At 39.8% G+C, this 22,710-nt stretch overlaps 1 protein-coding gene and 1 pseudogene across 4 annotated transcripts in view; one reads left to right on the top strand and one right to left on the bottom strand.

Annotated features, from left to right (window-relative positions):
- Window positions 1-22,710, top strand: part of SNTB2 (syntrophin beta 2) — a 102,217-nt gene that overhangs the window by 68,476 nt on the left and 11,031 nt on the right. For all 4 annotated transcript variants that reach the window (XR_003435444.1, XR_003435445.1, XM_027119444.1 and 1 more), the window contains exon 5: window positions 13,244-13,440. Coding sequence is in view for 2 of the 4 variants with exons in the window: in XM_027119444.1 (XP_026975245.1) it covers window positions 13,244-13,440 (197 nt within the window). In the remaining 2 variants the exon portion in view is untranslated. The remainder of the gene's footprint in view (window positions 1-13,243; window positions 13,441-22,710) is intronic.
- On the bottom strand, window positions 19,228-19,786 carry LOC113627143 (ferritin heavy chain pseudogene; annotated as a pseudogene).

Raw genomic sequence — 22,710 nt, 5'->3', positions numbered from 1 at the left:
ATTTCAGGATGGTTGAGGAATTAAGTAAAAACATGAAAGTGATAAATGAAGAGGATTTTTATTTTATTTTTATTTTACACATTTCTTGAGGTTAAAGCCAGGTACAGGATACAGGTAGAAAAATAGATATAGGTGCCGTGGATTTTGCAGGATGTGAATTTTGTAGTCTTTTCCTATAATCTTTCTTTGACTGGAAAAGAAAACGATCCAGAGAAAGTGTGGCTACTTTATGATGTGGAAAATTGAGTGGTGTTGTGCTTATGGGACTTAACAGGGTAAAAAGCTGCTGAAACGCCTTTGCATGAGCTCATCTGGCCTCCCCACTAAGGGGGCCTTTTGGCAGTGTGTTCTAACCAACTGCTGTGCAGCAAGAGTCCAGCAGCTGGTTTGAATTAGATTCCCTCTGCCAAATATTTCATAATCAAATCTGTAGGGAAAATTCTCCTGGACTTTCTATTTTTTAATGTCTGATTTGGGATTAGCAATCAAACTGAATATGGTAGAATACACCCTGTCACTTTCCTCATACTTTGTCTTACTTGGATCATATGTGGAGTAGTTTTGAAACTTATTTAACTCTTCCAGAGATAGCTAATGTGTAATTGGCATGTTGGTTCTACAGGGATCAGCCCAGGGAGGTGGTTCTCAAATTATACTTTCATGGACCTCTGGGGATTCCTTCTTCAGGGGGTCTGTAAGTTCAAAACTATTTTCACAGTAATACTAAGATGTTGTTTGCTTTTTTCATTGTTGACATTTGCACTGAGGGTTGGTAAAATTGCTGGTACCTTAGCATGAATCAAGGCAGTTGGCACCAAACTGTATGGACTTGCAGGGAGAAAACATACCAGTTTAACCTCAAAATGTCTTTGTTGAAGCAGTAAAAATTACTAGTTTATTTAATCTCAACCCTTGAGTATTCATCTTGTTAATAATCTGTGAGATGAAGTGGGAAGTGCTCAGAGTCCACTTCTGCTGCATACTGAGGTATGAGAGTTGCTGCAGAGGAAAGCATGTGTGGTTGAGCTGCAAGCTGAACCAGCGGGTTTTTTCATGCAACACCATTTTTTCACTTGAAAAAACAACTGGCTGACACACTGTGGCTGGTCAGACTTGGGTATTTGTTAGACATTTTTTTTCCTAAAATAACCAAAATGAATTTGTCATTTAAGGAAAACACTGATGGTATTTGTTAACAATTATAAATTTCTAGCTTTCAAACAAAAATTAGAATTCTGGAAAACTAGTATCTGTCTCTGTGAGTTTGATAGCTTCCCAATACTTAAAGACTTGTCTGATGAGATCATTGGTGATACTAGCAAATGTGACTTTTTGATATAATAAAATGCTTTTAACATTTGGAAAATGTGCATAACTCAATGAAAAAATATATTCCAAATGACCAATACATGATGCTACAAAATCATGCAAGGGTAAGAAAGATCTATTCAAGCTGCAAGAGAGACCAAAGGATTTTTAATATAACAGGATATGAAAACTTTATTGATAAGTTTTCAGATACTACACTGCAACTAACCTTTAAGAATCCGCTGTTGAGTTTTGGTTTGGTAGACAGAAAGATAACCACAATTATCTGAAAAGGCTATAAATACTCCTTCCTTGTCCAACTGCCTAGCTGTGTGAGGCTTGGCATACTTAAACTGCATACTGCAGCAGAATGCAGAAGCACATATAAGAATTCAGCTCTGTTTTATTAAGCTGGATATTAAAGAGATTTGCAAAAAATTTAAAACAATGCTACTCTTCACATTAATGTTTTGTTGTTGTTTGGGAAAATATTATTTTAATAAAAATAAGTTATTTATATTAACATCTAACCGGTTTGTTATTTTTTATTTTTAAATGAATATTTAAAAAATTTCTCAGGGCTTCCCTGGTGGCGCAGTGGTTGAGAGTCCGCCTGCCGATGCAGGGGACACGGGTTCGTGCCCCGGTCCAGGAAGATCCCACATGCCGCGGAGCGACTAGGCCCGTGAGCCATGGCCGCTGAGCCTGCGCGTCCGGAGCCTGTGCTCCGCAACGGGAGAGGCCACAAGAGTGAGAGGCCCGCGTACCGCAAAAAAAAAAAAAAAATTCTCAGTTTTAATTTCTCATTATAGTAAATATCAATAAATATAATCCATATGAAGAAAAGTGTTTTGGAGTACTCAGTAGTTTTTAAACACTTTTTTAAAAAAATAAATTTACTTTATTTATTTTTATTTTTGGCTGCGTTGGGTCTTTGTTGCTAAGCGTGGGCTCTCTCCAGTTGCGGCGAGCAGGGGCTACTCTTCATTGGGGAGCGAGGGCTTCTCATTGCAGTGGCTTCTCTTGTTGGGAGCATGGGCTCTAGGTGCGTGGGCTTCAGTAGTTGTGGCACATGGGCTCTGCAGTTGTGACTTGCGGGCTCTAGAGCACAGGCTCAGTAGTTGTGGTGCACGGACTTAGTTGCTCCGCGGCATGTGGGATCTTCCCAGACCAGGGTTTGAACCCGTGTCTCCTGCATTGGCAGGAGGATTCCTAACCACTGTACCACCAGGGAAGCCCCCTCAGTTTTTAAGAGTGTTGAAGTGTCCTCAACAAAGGGTCCTCCTTTGTTGAAGACCAAAAAGTTGGCAAACCATTAGTTTTGTGCTTCTTAACTGTGGCTACACATTTGAATCATCTGGAGAACTTATAGTAAAATAAGGTTGACTGGGCCCCATCCTAGACCAGTTAAATCTGAATGTTTGAGGATGGGAGCCAGACATCAGTAATATTTAAAAGCTGTGCAGCAGGTGATTCTAGTGTAGAGCCAGGGTTGAGAACTATAGTAATTAACTTGGCTAAACCAGTTGGTAGATTAGAAGAAACTGCCTTTTCCTTGAGAGACACAGGCTTGTCTTTTATCTGAACCAGTAGTGACTCTCTGGCAATGAAAGGAAATGTGAAGGAGCATCCATTTACTCTTAGATGTCATCTGCTCAGGTTACTGCTAGAGGAGTAAAGGAAGGAACCAGCAAATTTGTAGAAAAATATTACAGGTATACAGCCTACAATGAAGCTAAGAAGAAGCCATTTTATTTATTTATCTTTGGTATACATTTCTCATCCAAGTTTTTAAAAATCCTATGTGGAAAACATTATCTGCTGAGTGATTCCTTATAGTGAGGTAGTGTGTTCTGTTATACTGATCTACTTCGAACTTGTTAAAAATAGGGAAAATATTTTTGGAAGAAGTGAATAAATTAAACTATATTAAGTGGTTGTCATGAAACAAAGTGTTGAATAGTTTAATGACTTTAAAGAGAACTGCTTTCTCCTCTTCTTTCCATATGTATACTTCACTGTTACTTTTTTAGCAGCTTTATTGTGATATAAGTCACATACCATACAGTTCACCCATTTAAAGTAGAAAGTTTAATGGTTTTTAATATGTTCAAAGAGTTACAATCAATATTAGGACACTTTCATCACCCCAAAAAGAAACTCCTTACCGGTTAGTAGTCACTCTTCATTTTCCCCTCCCCCAGGCCTAAGCAACCACAAATCTACTTTCTGGCTCTGTAGATTTGGCCTATTCTGAACATTGCATATATGTGGAATCATGTTACATAGCCCTTTATGTGTGACTTCTTTCACTTTGTGTAATGTTTTCAAGGTTTATCCACGTTGGAGCACGTGTCACAACTTCATTCCTTTTCAAGGCTTAATGATATTCCATTGTATGGATATAGCACATTCATCAGTTGATGGCCATTTGAGTTATTTCCACTTTTTTGACTAGACTGTTATGAATAATGCTGCTATAACACTCAGGTACAACTTTTTGTGTGAAGATATGGTTTTTTTGTTTTTTTGGCTATGTTGGGTCTTCATTGCTGTGCGTGGACTTTCTCTAGTTGTGGTGAGCGGTGCATGGGCTTCTCATTGCGGTGGCTTCTCTTGTAGCGGAGCATGAGCTCTAGGCGAGCAGGCTTCAGTAGTTGTGGCACGTGGACTCAGTAGTTGTGGCACGTAGGCTCAGTAGTTGTGGCTCACGGGCTCTAGAGCGCAGGCTCAGCAGTTGTGGAGCTCGGGCTTAGTTGCTCCGCAGCATGTGGGATCTTCCCGGACCAGGGCTCAAACCCATGTCCCCTGCACTGGCAGGAGGATTTTTAACCACTGCACCACCAGGGAAGTCCCTCTTTTCACTTTCTTGATAGTGTCATCTGAAGCACAGAAGTTTTTAATTTTGATGAAGTCCAATTTATCAGCCTTATATCGCTTGCATTTTTTGTGTTATATCTAAGAAGGCTTTCCCTAATCCAATGTCACAAAGACTTAATTCTATGTTCTCTTCTGAAAGTTTTATAGTTTTAGCTCTACATTTCATTCTTTTATATAAATGAAGTCAGTTTTTGTATATGGTGTGAAGTAGTGGTCAAACTTTATTCTTTTGCATATGAAAATCCAATTATCACAGTACCATTTATTGAAAAGACTTCTTTCTCCATTGAAGTCCCTTGACATCCTTGTCAAAAATCAGTTGATCATAAATGTGAGGGTTTATTTCTGGACTCTCAATTTTATAGTTTAGTGGTAAGTTTTGAAATCAGAAGTGTGAGTCCTCTAACTTTGTTCTTTTTCAAGATTATTTTGGCAATTCAGAATCCCTGGCATTTACCTATGGATTTTAGGGTCAGTTTGTCAATTTCTGCAAACAAACAAACAAAAAAAGATGAAATTCTGATAGGCATTTCATTGACTCTGTAGATCAATCTAGGGAGTATTGCCATCTTAAAAATATTGTCTTCCGATCCATGATACAGGATATCTTTTTATTTATTTAGGTTTTCTTTTATTTCTTTCAGCAATGTTTTTTAGTTTCCAGAATACAAGTTTTATACTTCTTTCACTAAATTTATTCTTAAGTAGTATTAAATTTTAATGCTATTGTAAATGAATTTTCTTAATTTTCTTTTTGGATTGTTCATTGCTAGTGTATTCCATCAATACACTGATTTTTATATCTTGATCTTATATCCTACAATCTTGCTCAACTTGTTTATTATTCTAATAGGTTTTTAGTAGATTCCTTAGGACTTTCTATGTACAAGATCATGTCATCTGCAAACAAGGGATAGTTTTTACCACTTCCTTTCCATTCTAGGTGCCTTTTATTTCATTTTCTTGCCTAATTGCTCTGGCCAGACTTGCCAGTAAAATATTTATTTATTTATTTATGTAGCTTTTTTTTTTTTTTTTGCGGTACGCGGGCCTCTCACTGTTGTGGCCTCTCCCGTTGTGGAGCACAGGCTCCGGACGCGCAGGCTCAGCGGCCATGGCTCACAGGCTCAGCTGCTCCGCAGCATGTGGGATCTTCCCAGACTGGGGCACAAACCCGTGTCCCCTGCATTGGCAGGTGGACTCTCAACCACTGCGTCACCAGGGAAGCCCTGTATGTATCGTTTTGACTGTACTGTGCAGCTTGCAGGATCTTAGTTCCCCAACCAGGGATTGAACCCAGGCCACAGCAGTGAAAGTGCTGAGTCCTAACCAGTGGACCGCCACAGAATTCCCTCCAGTACAATTTTTTTTTCAATTTATTTTTGGCTGTATTGGGTCTTAGTTGCTGCTCACGGGCTTTCTCTAGTTGCAGCGAGTGGGAGCTACTCTCTGTTGCGATGCGCGTGCTTCTCATTGCAGTGGCTTCTCTTACTGCCGAGCACAGACTTGAGGCGCACAGGCCTCAGTAGTTGTGGCTCGTGGGCTCTAGAGCACAAGCTCAGTAGTTGTGGCACACAGGCTTAGTTGCTCCGCGGCATGTGGGATCTTCCTGGACCAGGGCTCGAACATGTTTCCCTGCATTGGCAGGCAAATTCTTATCCACTGCACCACCAGGGACGTCCGCAGTACAATTTTTTTTTTTTTTTTTTTTTTTTTTTCGCAGTACAATTTTTAATAGAAGTAGCGTAAGCAGGCATCCTTGTCTTTTTCCTGTTCTTAGGGGGAAAACATTGAATCTTTTACCATTAAGTATGATGTTAGCTGTGGGGTTTTTTTAATAGATAAACTGATATCCAGGTGAGGAAGTTCCCTTCTATTTTCATCCTGGAAAGGTTTTGGATTTGTTAAAATGTTTTTTCCATGTCTATTACAGTGATCATGTGGGTTCTGTCCTTTAGTCTATTTATATGGTTTTACTTATCAATTTATCAGTCAATTTAAAAATAATTTTTTAAATCAAATTAATTTGTAGATCAATTACAATATCGATTTTTGGATATTAAACCAACCTTGCACTTCTGAGATAAATCTTATTTGGTCATGCTGGATTCAATTTGCTAATAATTTGATGAGGATTGGCCTCATAGAAAGAGTTGGGAGGTATTCCCACCTCTTCTATTTTTTTGGAAGACTTTATAAAGAATTGGCATTGATTCTTCTTTAAATATTTGGTAGAATTCATTAGCAAAGCCATCTGGGATTAAGATTTTCTTTGTTGCAAGTTTTTCACTGTTAGTTGAAGGGATTTTTAAAATATGTTTTAAACCGGTGGTCCCCAACCTTTTTGGCACCAGGGACTGGTTTTGTGGAAGACATTTTTCCATGGACTGGGTGGGGGTGGGCGGGGTGGGGATGGTTAAGGCGGTATTGCAAGCAATGAGGAATGAGTGGCACATGAAGCTCTGTTCTTTCCCTTTTATCTGAAAATAGTTTTTAGTTCATGAATGTCACATTTCTTAGCTTTGATCTTGAAACCCTGTTCTCATGAACATCTCATGGGGAAGAATATGTATGACATATGATAGAAACTCTAAGGGTCTTTCTTGCTTATGTTTCCCAATGTTTTTTCTCTTCTCTACTTTTTTTCATTGCTGTCCCATACTTGATTTGAATCTTCTCCCTAAAATGCTTAGCTCAATCTCTCATTTTCTTACATCTAAAAGTATTTCAAGGGGCATTATTACTTATCCCCCCCTAAATGAGTTGGAACTCACTTTTTTTTGGCCACCCTGTGCAGTCTGTGGGATCTTAGTTCCCCAACCAGGGATTGAACCCACGCCACAGCAGTGAAAGTGCTGAGTCCTAACCACTGGATCGCCAGGGGGTTCCTAGACCTCACTTAAAAAAAAAAAAAAAATTATTTATTTATTTGGTTGCACCGGGTCTTAGTTGTGGCAGGCAGCCTCCTTAGTTGTGGCAGGCAGGCTCCTTAGTTGGGGCAGGCGGGCTCCTTAGTTGCAGCAGGCAGGCTCCTTAGTTGCAGCTCACCAGCTCCTTAGTTGCGGCATGAGGGCTCCTTAGTTGTGGCATGCAAACTCTTAGTTGTGGCATGCATGTGGGATCTAGTTCCCTGATCAGGGATTGAACCCAGGCCCCCTGCATTGGGAGTGTGGAGTCTTATCCACTGTGCAACCAGGGAAGTCCCTAGAACTCACTTTTTAAAGTAAAAAGATGGCACATCATTTTTTTTTTTTTTAATGTAGTAGAGTAGTATCATATTTTAAGTGAATGGGAGTCAAGAGTTGTAACCAAGTAGTTCCAAAGTTTTCTTTTTATGGCTGAATAATATTCCATTGTATGGATGTACCACATTTTGTTTATCCACTTATCAGTTGATGGACATTTGGACTATTTCTACTTTTTGGCTATTATGAATAATACTGCTATGAACACTTGTGAACAAATTTTTATACTAATAGATGTTTTTATTTCTCCTTGGTGTATACCTAGGAGTGGGATTGTTGGATCATATGGTAACATTTTTAACTTTTTGAGGAACCAGTCAATTTTTTTAAAAAAATCATTGTGAAATTATAAATTTAATATCCATTGTAGTTTGTCCTTGTTGATGCTCAAAAATGGTCCTATCTTTAGCCAGTGGTAGCTCTTCAGGTGGACTTCTCAGCCTTTTTGACAGGACTTTTATATAAAAGTGTTTGAGAATTGCCATATTATCCATTATGATACAATACTCTGGACTTAACTTGTGTATTTTCTGCTCTAGATCTGACATTTTCCAAGAAGCCTCACTTTTTTTTTTTTTTTGAGGGGATGGAGGTTCAATTTGGGCACTAACTACATTTGTTGCTATTGGATTAGTTATTGTTTATAGGCCTTTGTTGATGGACAGAGGTAGGAAGTATGTGTAAGTGTATATATATACATATATATATTTTTTAAACATAAAATACATCGTTGAGTTCACACTGATACTCCATTTCAAGTTTGAGACTACAGTGTAATCACTTAACGTCTTCTATCTTACATCTGGTTTTCCTTTTTCCCATATCCAGAATTGCAGATCTTAAGGACACCAGAGATGATCACATTAGAACATCCCATAATTGCTCATTTGCTTTATCCCACATTACATATCAGAATAGTGCTACTATTATTACTACTACAACATTATCACCAACAGTATAATTACTGAAAGTAGTTGAAAAAAATTTTTTGCAGCTCCTTTTTTTGTACTTTTTTAGTGGTTTCTCCTGCTTCTGTCAGTTCTCCACTAAACTCCCTGTCCGCACTTTCTTATTCCCCTTTGTTGATCTCTACTTATCTTACAGATTTCTTTTTTCTTTTCTTTTTTTTTTGGCCCGCACCATGCCAAAAGAAAAAAAAGGGATCTTAGTTCCCTGACCAGAGATTGAACCTCGGGCCCCCTGCATTGGAAACACAGAGTCTTAACCACTGGACCGCCAGGGAAGTCCCCTGGATTTCTAAACATTGGCTTATTTCAGGGCTCAGATCTCTTCTCTGTCAACTACCCTGTCCCTCTGGTGATTGTATCTGATACCATAGCTTGAAATATCTCTTTTACACTGACAACTCCCAAATTTATATCTCCAGACAGAATTACAGACTTATATTCTGACTGCCTATTTAACACATCATTTGCATATTTATGATCACTAGGAAGCAAACTCTGTAGCAAAAGTAACATAAAATAATAAAACAGGTGTTTTTTTCTTTCTTATGTAAAAGAAAACAGCCATCCTTAGCAAGAGGCTTCTACCCTTCAAGGTTGCCTCATGGTTCAAGATGGTTACTGGAAGCTTTAGCCATAATATCCAAATTGTAGGCAGGAGGAAGAAGAGGAAAAGGACAGAAGGGGCACATACCTGCTGCCTTGTTCTCCAGTTGTGGGGCTTTTCTGGTAATCCTACCCATTAACAGCTTGCAATTCATTGGACGTCTCTTTCTTCAAAGAAGTTTGGGAAATACTCTTTTATCTGTGCATGTTGTCATTCAGGATAAAGGCAGCTTTCTATTTCTAAGGAAGAATGAGAAAACGAATATTGAATAGGCAAGTAGAGTTTTAAGAGTTCTTTGTCGGGACTTCCGTGGTGGTGCAGTGGTGAAGAATCTGCCTGCCAATGCAGGGGACACAGGTTCGATCCCTGGTCTGAGAAGATCCCACATGCTGCGGAGCAACTAAGCGTGTACGCCACAACTACTAAGCCTGCACTCTAGAGCCCACAAGCCACGACTACTGAGCCCTTGTGCCACAACTACTGAAGCCCATATGCCTAGAGCTTGTGCTGCGCACCAAGAGAAGCCTTCACAATGAGAAGCCCACGCACTGCAACGAAGAGTGGCCCCCACTCACCACAACTAGAGAAAGCCCACGTGCACAGCAACGAAGATCCAATGCAGCCAGAAATATAATTAATTAATTAATTTTTTTTAAAAGTGATCTCTTAAAAAAAAAAGTTCTTTGTGTATTTTGGATACAGTCCTTTACCAGGTATATGTTTTCATAAATTTTCTTCTACTTTGTGACTTGTCTTTTCATTCTCTTAACAGTGTTTTTCAAAGAGCAAATGTTTTTAATTAATGAAGTCCAACTTAATCATTTTTTTCCTTTATGGATCATGCTTTTGGTGTTGTATCTTTTTAGATTACTTAGATTTTCTGTTAAAATGTCTTCTTGAAGCTTTACACTATTACATTTTACGTTTAGCTCTAAGATCTATTTTGAGTTAATTTTTGGGAAGAGTGTAAGGTCTTCCAAAACAGAAAGCACCAGACCCAGATGAGTTCACTGGTGAATTCTACCAAACATTTAAGGAAGAAATTCCCTACAGTCTCTTTCAAAGAATTGAAGCAGAGGGAATACTTCCTGACTCATTCTATGAGACTAGCATTATGCTAATACCAAAACCAGCAAAAGACATTATAAGAAAAATACAGACCAATATCTCTCATGAGCATAGATGTAAAAATCCTCAAAACGATACTATCAAATCTAATCCAAAAAAGTATGAAAAGAATTATACATCACAACCAAGTGGGATTTATTTTCGATACGCAAGGCTGGTTCAACATTTGAAAATCAATTTGTGTAGGGACTTCCCTGGTGGTCCAGTGGTTAAGACTCCACACTTCCACTGCAGGGGGCACGGGTTCGATCACTCATCAGGGGAATAAGATCCCACATGCTGCATGGTGTGACCACCCTGCCACAAAAAAAAGAAAAGAAAAGAAAATGAATTTGTGTAACCCATCACGTCAACAAACTGAAGAAGAAAAATCTTGTATCAGGAGATACAGGAAAAGCATTTGACAAAATGCAACACCCATTCATGATTAAAACTTTCAGTAAACTAAGAATAAATGGGAACATTCTCAACTTGATAATGACTACCTACAAAAAATCTACAGCTAACATCATACTTAATGATGAGAAACACAAAGCTTTTCCACTAAGATCAGGCCCAAGGCAAGGATGTTCCCCTCTTGCCACTCCTTTCAACATCATACTGGAAGTCCTTGCTAATCCAGTAAGGCAAGAAAAGGAAGTTAAAGGTATACAGATTGAAAAGGAAGACATAAAACTATCTTTGTTTTCAGAAGACATGATCAGCTATGTAGAAAATTGAAAAGAATTGGTAAAAAACTCCTGGAACTAATAAGCTCTTATAGCATGGTTGCAGGATACAAGATCAGTGGACAAAAGTCAATTGCTTTCCTATATACTAACAATGAGCAAGTGGAATTTGAAATTAAAAACACAATGCCATTTACATTAGCATCCCCCCAAAATGAAATACTTAAATATAAATCTAACAAAATGTGTTCAAGATCTATATGAGGAAAACTCCAAAACTCTGATGAACAAAATCAAAGAAGAACTAAATAAATAGATATTCATTGTTCATGGATAGGAAGACAATATTTTCAAGACGTCAGTTTTTCCCAAATTGATCTATAGATTCAATGCAATCCCAGTCAGAATTTTAGCAAGTTATTTTATGGATATTGACAAACTGATTCTAAAGTTTATATGGAGAGGCAAAAGACCCAGACACACAAAATTGAAGAACAACACAAAATTGAACAAACACAAAATTGGAGAACAAAGTTGGAGGACTGATGTTACCCAACTTCAAGACTTACTATAAAGCTGCAGTAATCAAGACAGTGTAGTGTTGATGAAAGAACAGACAAATATATAGATCAGTGAAACAGAATAGAGAGCTCAGAAATAGACCTTTGTAAATATCATCAACTGATCTTTGACAAAGGAGCAAAGGCGCTACAATGGAACAAATACAGTCTTTTTCAATGAATCCTGCTGGAACAACTAGATATCCACATGTAAAAAAATTTTGCCCTTCACCAGAATTAACTCAAAATGGATCATAGACCTAAGTGTAAATTGCAAAACTATAAAACTCCTAGATGGTAACAGGAGAAAACTTAGATGACCTTGGGTATTATAATGGCTTTTTTTAGATACAACACCGAAGACATGATTTATGAAAGAAATAATTATAAGCTGGACTTCATTAAAACTAAAAATTTCTGTTCTGTGAAAGACAGTGTCAAAGAATTAGAAGAGAAAGCACAGACTAGGAAAAAATATTCACAAAAGACACATCAGATAAATGACTGTTATCCAAAATAATACAAAGAGCTATTGAAGCTCAACAGTAAGAAAACAAACAACTTGGGAATTCCCTGGCCGTCCAGTGGTTAGGACTCCATGTTTCCACTGCAGGGTGCATGGGTTCGATCCCTGGTCGGGGAACTAAGATGCTGCAAGCCACGCGGCACAGGCCAAAGAAAAAAAAAAAGAATGAAAACAAACAACTTCATTAAAAAATGGGCCAATGACAACATGAATACACGCCCCACCAAAGAAAATATACAAATCGCAAATAAGAATATGAAAATATGTTTCACATCACATATCATCAGGGAAATGCAAATTAAAACAACGAGATACTACTACACACTTATTAGAATAGCCAGTATCCGGTGCACTGACAACACCAAACACTGGCGAGGATTTGGAGCAACAGGAACTCTCATACAATGCTGGTGGGAATGCAAAATGGTACAGCCAGTTTGACAGAGTTTGGTGGTCTCTTACAAACATTTTCTTACCATACAGCCCAGATATTCCACTCCTTGGTTTACCCAAGGCAGTTGAAAAATTATATTTAAAAAAAACCTATACAAAGATGTTTATAGCCACTTTATTCTTTTTTTTTTAATTGATGTATAGTTGATTTGCAATGTGTTAGTTTATGATATACTCAGCTTTATTCTTTTTTTTTTTTTTGCGGTACATGGGCCTCTCACTGTTGTGGCGTCTCTCGTTGCGGAGCACAGGCTCCGGACGCACAGGCTCAGCGGCCATGGCTCACGGGCCCAGCCACTCCGCAGCATGTGGGATCTTCCCGGACCGGGGCACGAACCTGTGTCCCCTGCATCGGCAGGCGGACTCTCAACCACTGCGCCACCAGGGAAGCCCTTAATCAAAATTGAATCTTTTTTTGATACGCATGGCCTCTTGGGAGCATAAAAAAAGCTAATGGGAAACTGGTGCCTTGGGCCATCCAGCCTAGTGTTCTGCCTGTGACACCAGGGGGTCATTTTATGGGAAAACAGAATGATATCTACTTCAAAGACTATAATCTTGTTTTGAAATATACTTATCTAAAAACTGCTGATGGGGCTTCCCTGGTGGAGCAGTGGTTGAGAGTATGCCTGCCGATGCAGGGGACACGGGTTCGTGCCCCGGTCCGGGAAGATCCCACATGCCGCGGAGCGCCTAGGACCGTGAGCCATGGCCGCTGAGCCTGCGCGTCCGGAGCCTGTGCTCCACAACGGGAGAGGCCACAAGAGTGAGAGGCCCGCGTACCACAAAAAAAAAAAAAAATGCTGATGGCTTTTATAATTTCTGCTTATTAATCAGCATAAATTGCTGACATTTTCCTCTGACAGTGCATTAATTACCTTTGATCTTTGTTTGTGGTTCTAGGTTGGTTCATTCTGGCTCCGGATGTCGATCACCCTCACTTGGATCTGACCTTACGTTTGCTACCAGGACAGGCTCTCGGCAGGGCATTGAGATGCATCTCTTCCGGGTGGAGACGCATCGGGATCTATCGACCTGGACCCGGATACTTGTTCAGGGTTGCCATGCTGCTGCTGAGCTGATCAAGGAAGTCTCTCTAGGTACAGATCCTAGCATTTCATTTCTAATAGTAATTAAATGGAACTGTTATACTTTGTTTTAAAGTAAGAACCATTATCCTGTATGCCAGACTTAAAAATATTCTGAAATAAGGCACCTTAAAGTGATCACGATGGAAAGAAACTGGGTTTCTCTGTTTCGGTAGCAAAGTTTTCATAAGCTTTTTACATGGCTCTGAACACATTTACAACACTCTCTGTACAACATGGTAGTTTTACTGTTCATTATTTAAATCTTTATAGTGTAAGTACTCATTTACTAAATACTAGGTGCATTGACCCTCTAGTTAAGAAGATTTGGAACATGGATAGACACTCTTAAAAATATGAGCATCTGGCAAAGCTTATAGCTGTAGAAAAGTAAAGAGAATTTGGAATAGGAGTCTCTCTTCCAAAGTTTGAAAATGTGTTGCCCAGTAGGTACTGAAATAAGCATCTAAAGGAAATAAGCCTCATGGTCTCTTTCCATTGTTGAAGTGCCCTCTTGTGGCTTGTCTATATGAATTTGGAAGTATGGTTTCATACATGTATATTTGTGTATATGGTTATGTATAGATATTTCCAGATTGCTTTTCATTTTAACAAGAACAGAGAGTAGTCAAAATGAAGACACAGTTACAGTTTCTAATATGGTTTTAGTTACTTTGAATATCTTGATTGCAAGTTGGTTTACTTAGTTTTGCTCCTGTTTTCTACGTATTTTGTTTTATAAACCTAGTTTTACAGAATTTATACAAAAAGAGAAAATGTTTTGAGAGCAGAATGTCTTTTGATTTATATTCCTTTCCATTGCTTTTGGAAAGTTAGGGATCTCCATGGCTTTAGAACTGCCTGGGCAGCATTTCCATGGGTCATCTTCTAACACTGGCACAAGGACAGCTTTTTCAATGTTGTCAAAGTAGCACAATTCTTCAACTATTTAGGACGTACTCTATATTTTCCTCACAACCACAATGATGATTCAAGCAATGACACCAATGCCTAGATCCCACCTTGGATTTTGACCAAAGCCACCACATCAGCAGTGTGGTTTCTCACTTTCTCACTTGTCAGTCTCCTACCCATTTTCTCTATGGAGTGGTTGGTCACCACATTAAGGACTGTGAGGCTCTGGTTTTTGTCTTGGCCGCAGAATGTGCTTTCTGGGATGGGGAGGTCCTCAGTTGGAAAGTCTGGATGCTCTGTGTTCCTGTGTGGAGTCCCAGGGGTCAGGCCAGCACACTCATCACTGGCATATGGGGTCACCATAACCTTCTTCAAGGATCCTGAGAGATATGTTTCCCAAAACAAAGAGTGCAACGTGGCTTTTTAACACTTTTTAGTTTCGTGTTGTCTCTTTGGTGTCTGGCAGCTAAACTTCATACTACAGGAAACCAAAATCTATTCAGTCCTTGGCTCACAGTTGTTTAAATACAGATGACTTGATGAGAGGGAGAATAAGGACCAACTGGTTCCTTATATTTTTAGATGGACAAAAGAACATATTTTTTGGTAACTTTGAACTTTTTTGTTCTCATTCACAGCTCTATCTTAATATTACCTTGGTAATACTTTCATTTCCACAATTCAGATCAATTGATGTACTTACGAATCACTTACTGTATATTTAGAGCTGTGCCAGAAATAGTAAACTGGCTGAAAGTAAACTGCTTTGATGAGAACCAGAATTTCTTTAAAATTTGTTTGTGTGTGTGTGTGTGCGTGCATGCGTGCATGCATGTACTCATGCGTGTAGGCACGTAGTCTGTTACGTCTTCATGTGATGTATATGCTTAGTGTACACATACATGTATGTACACATACATACATAAGCCAGCATGTCCTTCAGATGCATGTTATCACCCTCTGTTAAACTATTGGGAGATTCAGAAAGGTTTATTTAAAACTATATTTGAGGCACATCGTACTACATATTCAGGTGTTTATGGTCTAAAGAAAGTCAGGAAGTGGACAAAAAGAAATCGGTTGAGCTTTTTTTTTGTCTCTTATGTGTTTGGTTATAGTTTACGCATTTAGAAGAATTTCAGTGACTACTTGTAAAATTTGACTAGTGAATGCCATACATTATCTTTATAATGTGTGTTTAGTTTTAAGCCTTTATTAGATTATACTTAGAGTAGAATTGATCAGTAATCCTTCTGGTACACAAGGACTTTTTCCTTCTAGCAAATATAACTTTAAGATGACCAGGCAGAGAATGCAGTTAACACCCTCAGTTCCATAAAACCATTTTCCATTTGCCACAGGAATTGAAAATAGGAAAATACATACACTTTAGTGTGTGTAGTTATTTGAACTTTAATAAGTATGCTTTTAAAAGGTTAATTTCATCATAACAATTATCCAAGCTCTTCAAGTTTTTAAATCATACATGAACTTCATGAAGATACTTTATATTTCTGTAGCTTGGTGATATGAAGACTAAGAAGTAGAAGATATAGGTAGGAGTTGCATTAAAAATATGCAGAGAATGTGCAAGAGAAGAAAAATGGGCATTTTAAAGTATTTAGAGTGGTGTTAGCATATATGAAAAAAGTTTGCTTTAACCATGTTGTTCTCAATTTCATAGAAATTCTCTTGAACCCCTTTTTGTTCCTTTACTCAACAAATATTGATTGAGTATATACTCTGCTTTTACTGACTATACTAAAATAAATAAGGTAGGTGTAGCCCCTTCCTTTGAAGTAGGAAAAACAGAAACAAAAAGAATAATAAGTACATGTTGGGGTTGTTATAAGTCATAAATGAGATACATGTGTCATCTAACCCTAACACACAACTCTGTAAGGCAAGTTTTATTACCTACATTTTCAAGATAAAGGAATTTGGGTTAGTGTGGCTGGAACGTGAACTGGAATCCTTTCAAAATGCAGTGTCTTAAGCCCCTGCATTTCCTCCTCTAAATGACTTATTCTTACGGGCAGATTAAACTCCTGGAGGACGTATACATTATCAGTTTCTCTTAATTCATTAAATCAACAAATGCTTAGTGTTTAATTGTCTACAAAGTGCTATGCTTTGTGATGAGAGAAATAGAAGCAAATAAGACCTGCTTCATGCCTTTGACCAAATAGCTATAAGAAAGGAACACAGCATCATGTTCTTCTTTTATAACCCTTGAGTGTGATTAGCCCACTAATTATACTTGATGGGCTGGCTTTTCCATGCAGTAACAGAGAATGCTACCTCAGCCTTTCTTTGAGAGCATCCTGGGCAGCCCACTGAAAGCCCACCCTGCAAAACCCACTCTCTTCTGGGTTGTTCTGGAAGGCCCAGAGGAGCCCAGGGTGACACAGCTCTGCAGCCGCTAAAGGGTCTTACTGGAAACATTGGAGCCCCCAAAGCCCCCCTACCAAATAACTGGCCCCAGAGCAGCAGAAACAGGACTTGCAGCATAGACTTACTTTGACATTAGAGTCCTTTTTTAAAAATTAATTAATTAATTAATTCTTAGCTGCATCGGGTCTTAGTTGCAGCATGCAGGATCTTTCATTGCAGCATGCAGGCTTCTCTCTAGTTGTGGCACACAGGCTCCAGAGTGTGTGGGCTCAGTAGTTGTAGCGCCGGGGCTTAGTTGCCCCACGGCATGTGGGATCTTAGTTCCCCCACCAGGGATCGAACCTGTGTCCCCTGCATTGGAAGGCGGATTCTTAACCACTGGACCACAAGGAAAGTCCTAACATTAGCGTCTTTGTTCTTCATGATACACTGGTAATCACCAGCAGTCTCTCATTTTAAAAGACACAAAGTAGAAAACATAGATTGTATTTACCAGTATTCATCTTGGTGTAACAATGAGATTTATTATTATTTATTATTAGTTAATGAGCCTTTTCTTCCTCTTAGCTTTATTAAATTTTTTACCATTAGGGAACTACTTAAAGAAAGTTATCTTTAATATACGTAATTACACTCAACAATATCCCCATGGTCTGAAAAAGCCAATGTCCCTGCCACTTAGCAGATTGTGAAGTAGTAGCCAGAGCAGTAGAAGGAAAACCAGCGCAGGTGAGGACAGTAAGTGTCATGGAAGCCTAAGGAAGAGGATTTCAAGGAGAGGAGTAGCCAGTAGGGTTAAATGTATCAGTTGGATGGTTTAGGCTGGAATTAAGAGAAAAGGCCCTCTAAAATTAGATTAAACATTTAAGAAATGTATTTTAGATAGAAGAGAGAGAGCAAGCATAAAGGGGGGGGGGTGGGTCTTCTCTTCCCAGTCATAGGTTCATATGCACACCCTGGACCAATGGCAGTCACCAGGAGAAAGCTATGCTCTGACTGGCCCAGAGGCTATCTTCCCTTGAAGTTGAGGTCGTCCTTCCCTGAAACACATTAGGAGAGACTAGAAACCTGAATAAAATTGGAGTTTGGCTGTAAAGGAATAATGGAGAAATAAAATCTGGGTAGACAGCCAACAATGAGTCCTACAAGTATCAAGACAAGAGCTAAAGACATGGGTCAGATTTAGGTACATGGAAATAATTGGTGCCCTTGGAGAGAGACGCTTAGGGATGGCACTGGCAGCTTGCAGAGGGCTGAGGGTTGAATGGAAGGTGAACCATGGATAAACTGAGTGTAGACAGCTCTTTTAAGACGTTTTGCTATGAAGAGGAGGGGAGGGGAGTGGTAGAAAGAAGAAGGTAAAGAGTTGAGTAGTGGCATTTCTTATAATAATGAGAGAGACCTGAACATCTAAAAAAGCTAATGGAAGGGACCTGACTTAGAGGGAAGTGTTGAAAATGCAAAAGGAAGAAGGAATAATCAACCTTGGACAGTTTCTGGGATCCCAGTGGATGGGATCCAAAACACAGGTGGAGGGATTGGTCTTAGCCAGGAAGAGGGACAGAGGGAGGAGAGGAGGAATTGGGTGGAGATGTATACCCATATCTTAGCTGTTGAAGTGGGCATTGCCTTTTATTCCTGAGTAATTTGTGCCAAAGACACCCCCGGCTTTTACTCCATCCCTAACACCAGGTGCAATTGCAGGCTACTTTTATGTTGTTTGAATTATTAAAGTTGTATCATACTTGTATAACCTGAAAAACAATTTTTTATTTTTTTGCCTAATGAACCATTGATTAGTCCCATACACCAAAACCGTCATTATAAAGAATTTTATAATATAATATTACTGAGAAGCTGGAAAAAATATTAGAATTTTAGTTTGAGGATTTCCTGGGAAGTCTAGGGCTGAAAATAATGGATTGTGCTGGGGCCCAAAGATTGGCCCTCTTTTCCCAATCCCAGTGTCTTATATTTACCCAATTAAATAAGGTCAGCCTAATCATCTAGAATTGTACCCCCCAAACAGGCATTAATGCTCTAGATCAGTAGTTCTCAACCTCAACTGCACTGTGAAATAGCCTGCAGAGTTTTTTAATAATATCAATACCTAAGGTCTACCTCCATAGATTTTATTTTATCTTATTTTTTTTTAACATCTTTGTTGGAATATAATTGCTTTACAATGGTGTGTTAGTTTCTGCTTCCTCCATAGACTTTAATTCAGTAGGCTAGGGCATTAAAACGTCCAAAGGTTTTTTGGAACTTTAATGGGTTGAGAACCACTACTCTAGATTTTCAAATGAAAAACAGAATAGTTTATATTATTATTATTTGGGGGGGTACCAAATTACTTTATTTGAAAGAATGGTACTAAGGAAAGAACTTGTAGATGTTTCGGTACAACTTACAGAAAAGGTAAAGGCAACCCAAACATGCATGCACTACCTTGATGCAGGGAAGTCATCCCCGTGGCTACAGGAAGCCAGCCTAAGGCTTAGCTCTCATTATCACTGTTTCCCAGGGTGTGCTTGTCAAAGGGATACTCTGCCATGCCAGATTCGGGGGCCCCCATCTTGCGCAAGTTGGTTACGTGGTCACCCAATTCTTTAATGGATTTCACCTTCTCATTCAGGTAATGAGTCTCAATGAAGTCACACAAATGGGGATCATTTTTGTCAGTGGCCAGTTTGTGCAGTGCCGGTAGTGACGGATTCACACGTTTTTCCAAGTGTAGCGCACATTCCATTGCATTCAGCCCATTCTCCCAGTCATCACGGTCTGGTTTCTTGATATCCTGAAGGAAGATTCCACCACCCCGTTGGTTCTGCAGCTTCATCAGTTTCTCAGCGTGTTCCCTCTCCTCACGAGACTGGTGAAGAAAGTATTTGGCAAAGTTCTTCAAAGCCACATCATCGCGGTCAAAATAGTATGACACGGACAGGTAGACTTAGGAGACGTAGAGCTCCAGGTCCATCTGGCGGCTGATGGCAGCTCCCGAGCCCTGGTGGTAGTTCTGGCGCACCTACGAGGGGGACGCGGTCGTCATGGCGGGCGGCGGAAGAGAGGCGGCGGCGGGGACCTTGGGGCGGCCGGAGGGCGCAGTGAGGTGGTGGCGAGGGCTGGCGCTGAGCGGCCGGCCAGAGCGGGGTGGGGGGGGAGAGGGGGGTCGAGCGCCGGGTTCCGTCCAAGCACTGTTGAAGCAGGAAACTGCGGCGACTCTCTGCGAAGACTGCGTCCAGAATCGTTTATACGATTAAGGAGTCAAAACTATGTATTAAAAATAAATGAGTGTGTACGACTCTGAATACACTAAAAACCATTGAGTTTTATACTTGAAATGGGTAAATTGTAGGGTATGTGAATTATGTGTCAATAAAGCTTTTTTTAAAAAATACCATGTGACATTCTACATTTTGAGGGAGAAAAGGGAAAAAATTCAGTGAATTCAGTTTAATGAACATTTTAAATAGACTAGCTACTCACTACCCTCAAGTTGTCACAGGCTTGTCAGGAAGCAAACAGAGAAATAACTGTCAGGCGTGACAGTGACCGTTGTCATCTGTCCTGGGTTTCGGTGAGGTCCGGGGGGTCACCATGCAGCAGCCCCTTCATTTCTGACAGTCCTCGGGTACGCTGTGAGCTCACCCGTGGTCCTCCTGGGTCTTCTTCCAAGCGAAGTGGAACATAGCCCTCCTCGGGGCTTAACTCCTGCAGTCTCCCTCTGTCTCCTCCTCTTCCTCTTCTGAACCTCCATCCTCTGCCTCCATCTATTTCTAGGGTTCCCCTCAATGCCTCACTCAGTCTTCCTCCCCCATGCTCTCCCAAGAGTCTGTTTATTTTAACTTCAAAAAAATTTATACAATTTTAAAAGTTACTTTCCATTTACAATTATTACAAAATATTGGCTATATTCGCCATGTTGGACAGTATATCCTTGGGCCCATCTTACACCCAGTAGTTTGTGCCTGCCCCCCCCCCCCCCCCCCTTGGGGCCCCCCCCGCACCTCGGTGACCACTAGTTTGTTCTCTGTATCTGTGAGTCTGCTTCTTTTTTTGTTATATTCACTAGTTTGTTGTATGTTTTAGATTCCACATGTAAGTGATACCATACAGTTCAATAAAGCTATTATTTAAAAAATTAATGGGTACAATAATTGAAACCTTAAAGGTGAAGTCAGAATTTTCAAGTGCAGCTTATTCATCATATAAGGTCTCATCAGTGAACTTTGTTTAGAATGCCTGAGCTTGGATGAGTACATGTGGGAAACTCGAGATTCCTGGTTTTATGTGGTTTTATAGGCCTTGCTCCTCTGCTGTCTCCCACCCCACCGCTGATCATCACTTTGTTCCTGACCCCTACCCCAGATTGTGGGTGGGTATTGAAGGTCTTGGGGTGAGAGGAATTAGAGAAGAGATGAGGTTGGCTGTTTTGCATATTACTTGGTAATAAATTTTTCTGAAAAACCCTGAAAGTTTATTATTTTCATTTTTAGATGAGTTAAAATTCATGATAACTAATTATTGTGTACAGTACACACCCAACAAAGTACTTTTTATTAAACCTAACTGAAATAGTACCTCTATTAAGCCTTTTCCAATTCCCCAGAGTTTATCTACTTCCCCCTCCTCTATCCTCCCACAGTATTTTGTCCATTTCTCTATTATAGCACTTACTTCATTCTGCTGTATCCATATTTCCTTTTCTTTCTCACTTCTTCTCATCTTTTGTTCAGCTCTGTATCTCCCTGCACCTAACACAGTGTCTGACACATAATATGTCCTCAAAACCATTTTTTTCCCAGTATAGATTAGTTGTGATTACCTGTCTGTCTTCTCTGCTGCCTTATGAGAACAGAGAATTTTTTTTTAATATGAATAATGAATTAATGAACAAACAAACCAAAAAAACTAAAACATAATTCACAATTCCACTGGACAGTTAGTCTTCATGTATGTTTTCAGATTATTCTGAGTCCAGGCTCATGAGGTTGCTTCCCTTATCTTCAGCTCTGCCCACCATCAATCCACGATGTACCCGACACAAAGAGCACAAAGCACCCACTTCTGAGTGCTGACTGTTTATCTCCTTCCCTTGATTACCTCAAAAACTGTAGTTTCTTCCTCTCTTTTAAACTTCAATATTTGATGTCCTATGATTGTCCTTGAATGCTGCTGTTGTGTGTCTTTTAATATTTCTAATAACTACCCTGTCAGTAAAATTAGTATATTAAATTTCTTACCATTGGGAATTCCCTGGTGGTCCAGTGGTTAGGAGTCTGTGCTCCCACTGCAGGGGGCGTGGGTTCGATCCCTGGTCTGGGAACTAATACCGTGCATGACATGAGGCGCAGCCAAAAAAAAAAATTTCTTACCACTTCTTATCTCTAAATTGAGGTGGATAATGGATTTATAGTCCTCCAAAAGGATTTTAGTTGAATCAAGACATCAGGATGGGGACTTCCCTGGTGGCGCAGTGGTTAAGAATCCGCCTGCCAATGCAGGGGACACGGGTTTGATCCCTGGACCAGGAAGATCCCACATGCCGTGGAACAACTAAGCCCGTGTGCCACAACTACTGAGCCTGCGCTCTAGAGCCCACGAGCCACAACTGCTGAGCCCGTGTGCCACAACTACTGAAGCCTGCGTGCCTAGAGCCCGTGCTCTACAACAAGAGAAGCCACCACAATGAGAAGCCCTCACACCACAACAAAGAGTAGCCCCCGCTCACTGCAACTAGTGAAAGCCCGCGCACAGCAACAAAGACCCAACACAGCCAAAAATAATAAATAAATAAATAAATTTATTTTTTAAAAAAAGACATCAGAATGGTTATAATAAGCCACCTGGACCAGCTCAGAGCTTTGTTAATGAGGCCCAGATTCTGTCCCATCAGAATAGGGCCACTTCTCATAGGTGCCTGCCCTTCTCTCTCTCTCTCTCTCTCTCTCTCTCTCTCTCTCTCTCTCTCTC

The sequence above is a fragment of the Aethalodelphis obliquidens genome, unplaced genomic scaffold (genome assembly GCF_003676395.1).
Source record: "Aethalodelphis obliquidens isolate GAN/ISIS:26980383/991018 unplaced genomic scaffold, ASM367639v1 scaffold20, whole genome shotgun sequence".
NCBI lineage: Eukaryota > Metazoa > Chordata > Mammalia > Artiodactyla > Delphinidae > Aethalodelphis > Aethalodelphis obliquidens.
This window is presented reverse-complemented; position numbering and strand designations above follow the sequence as displayed.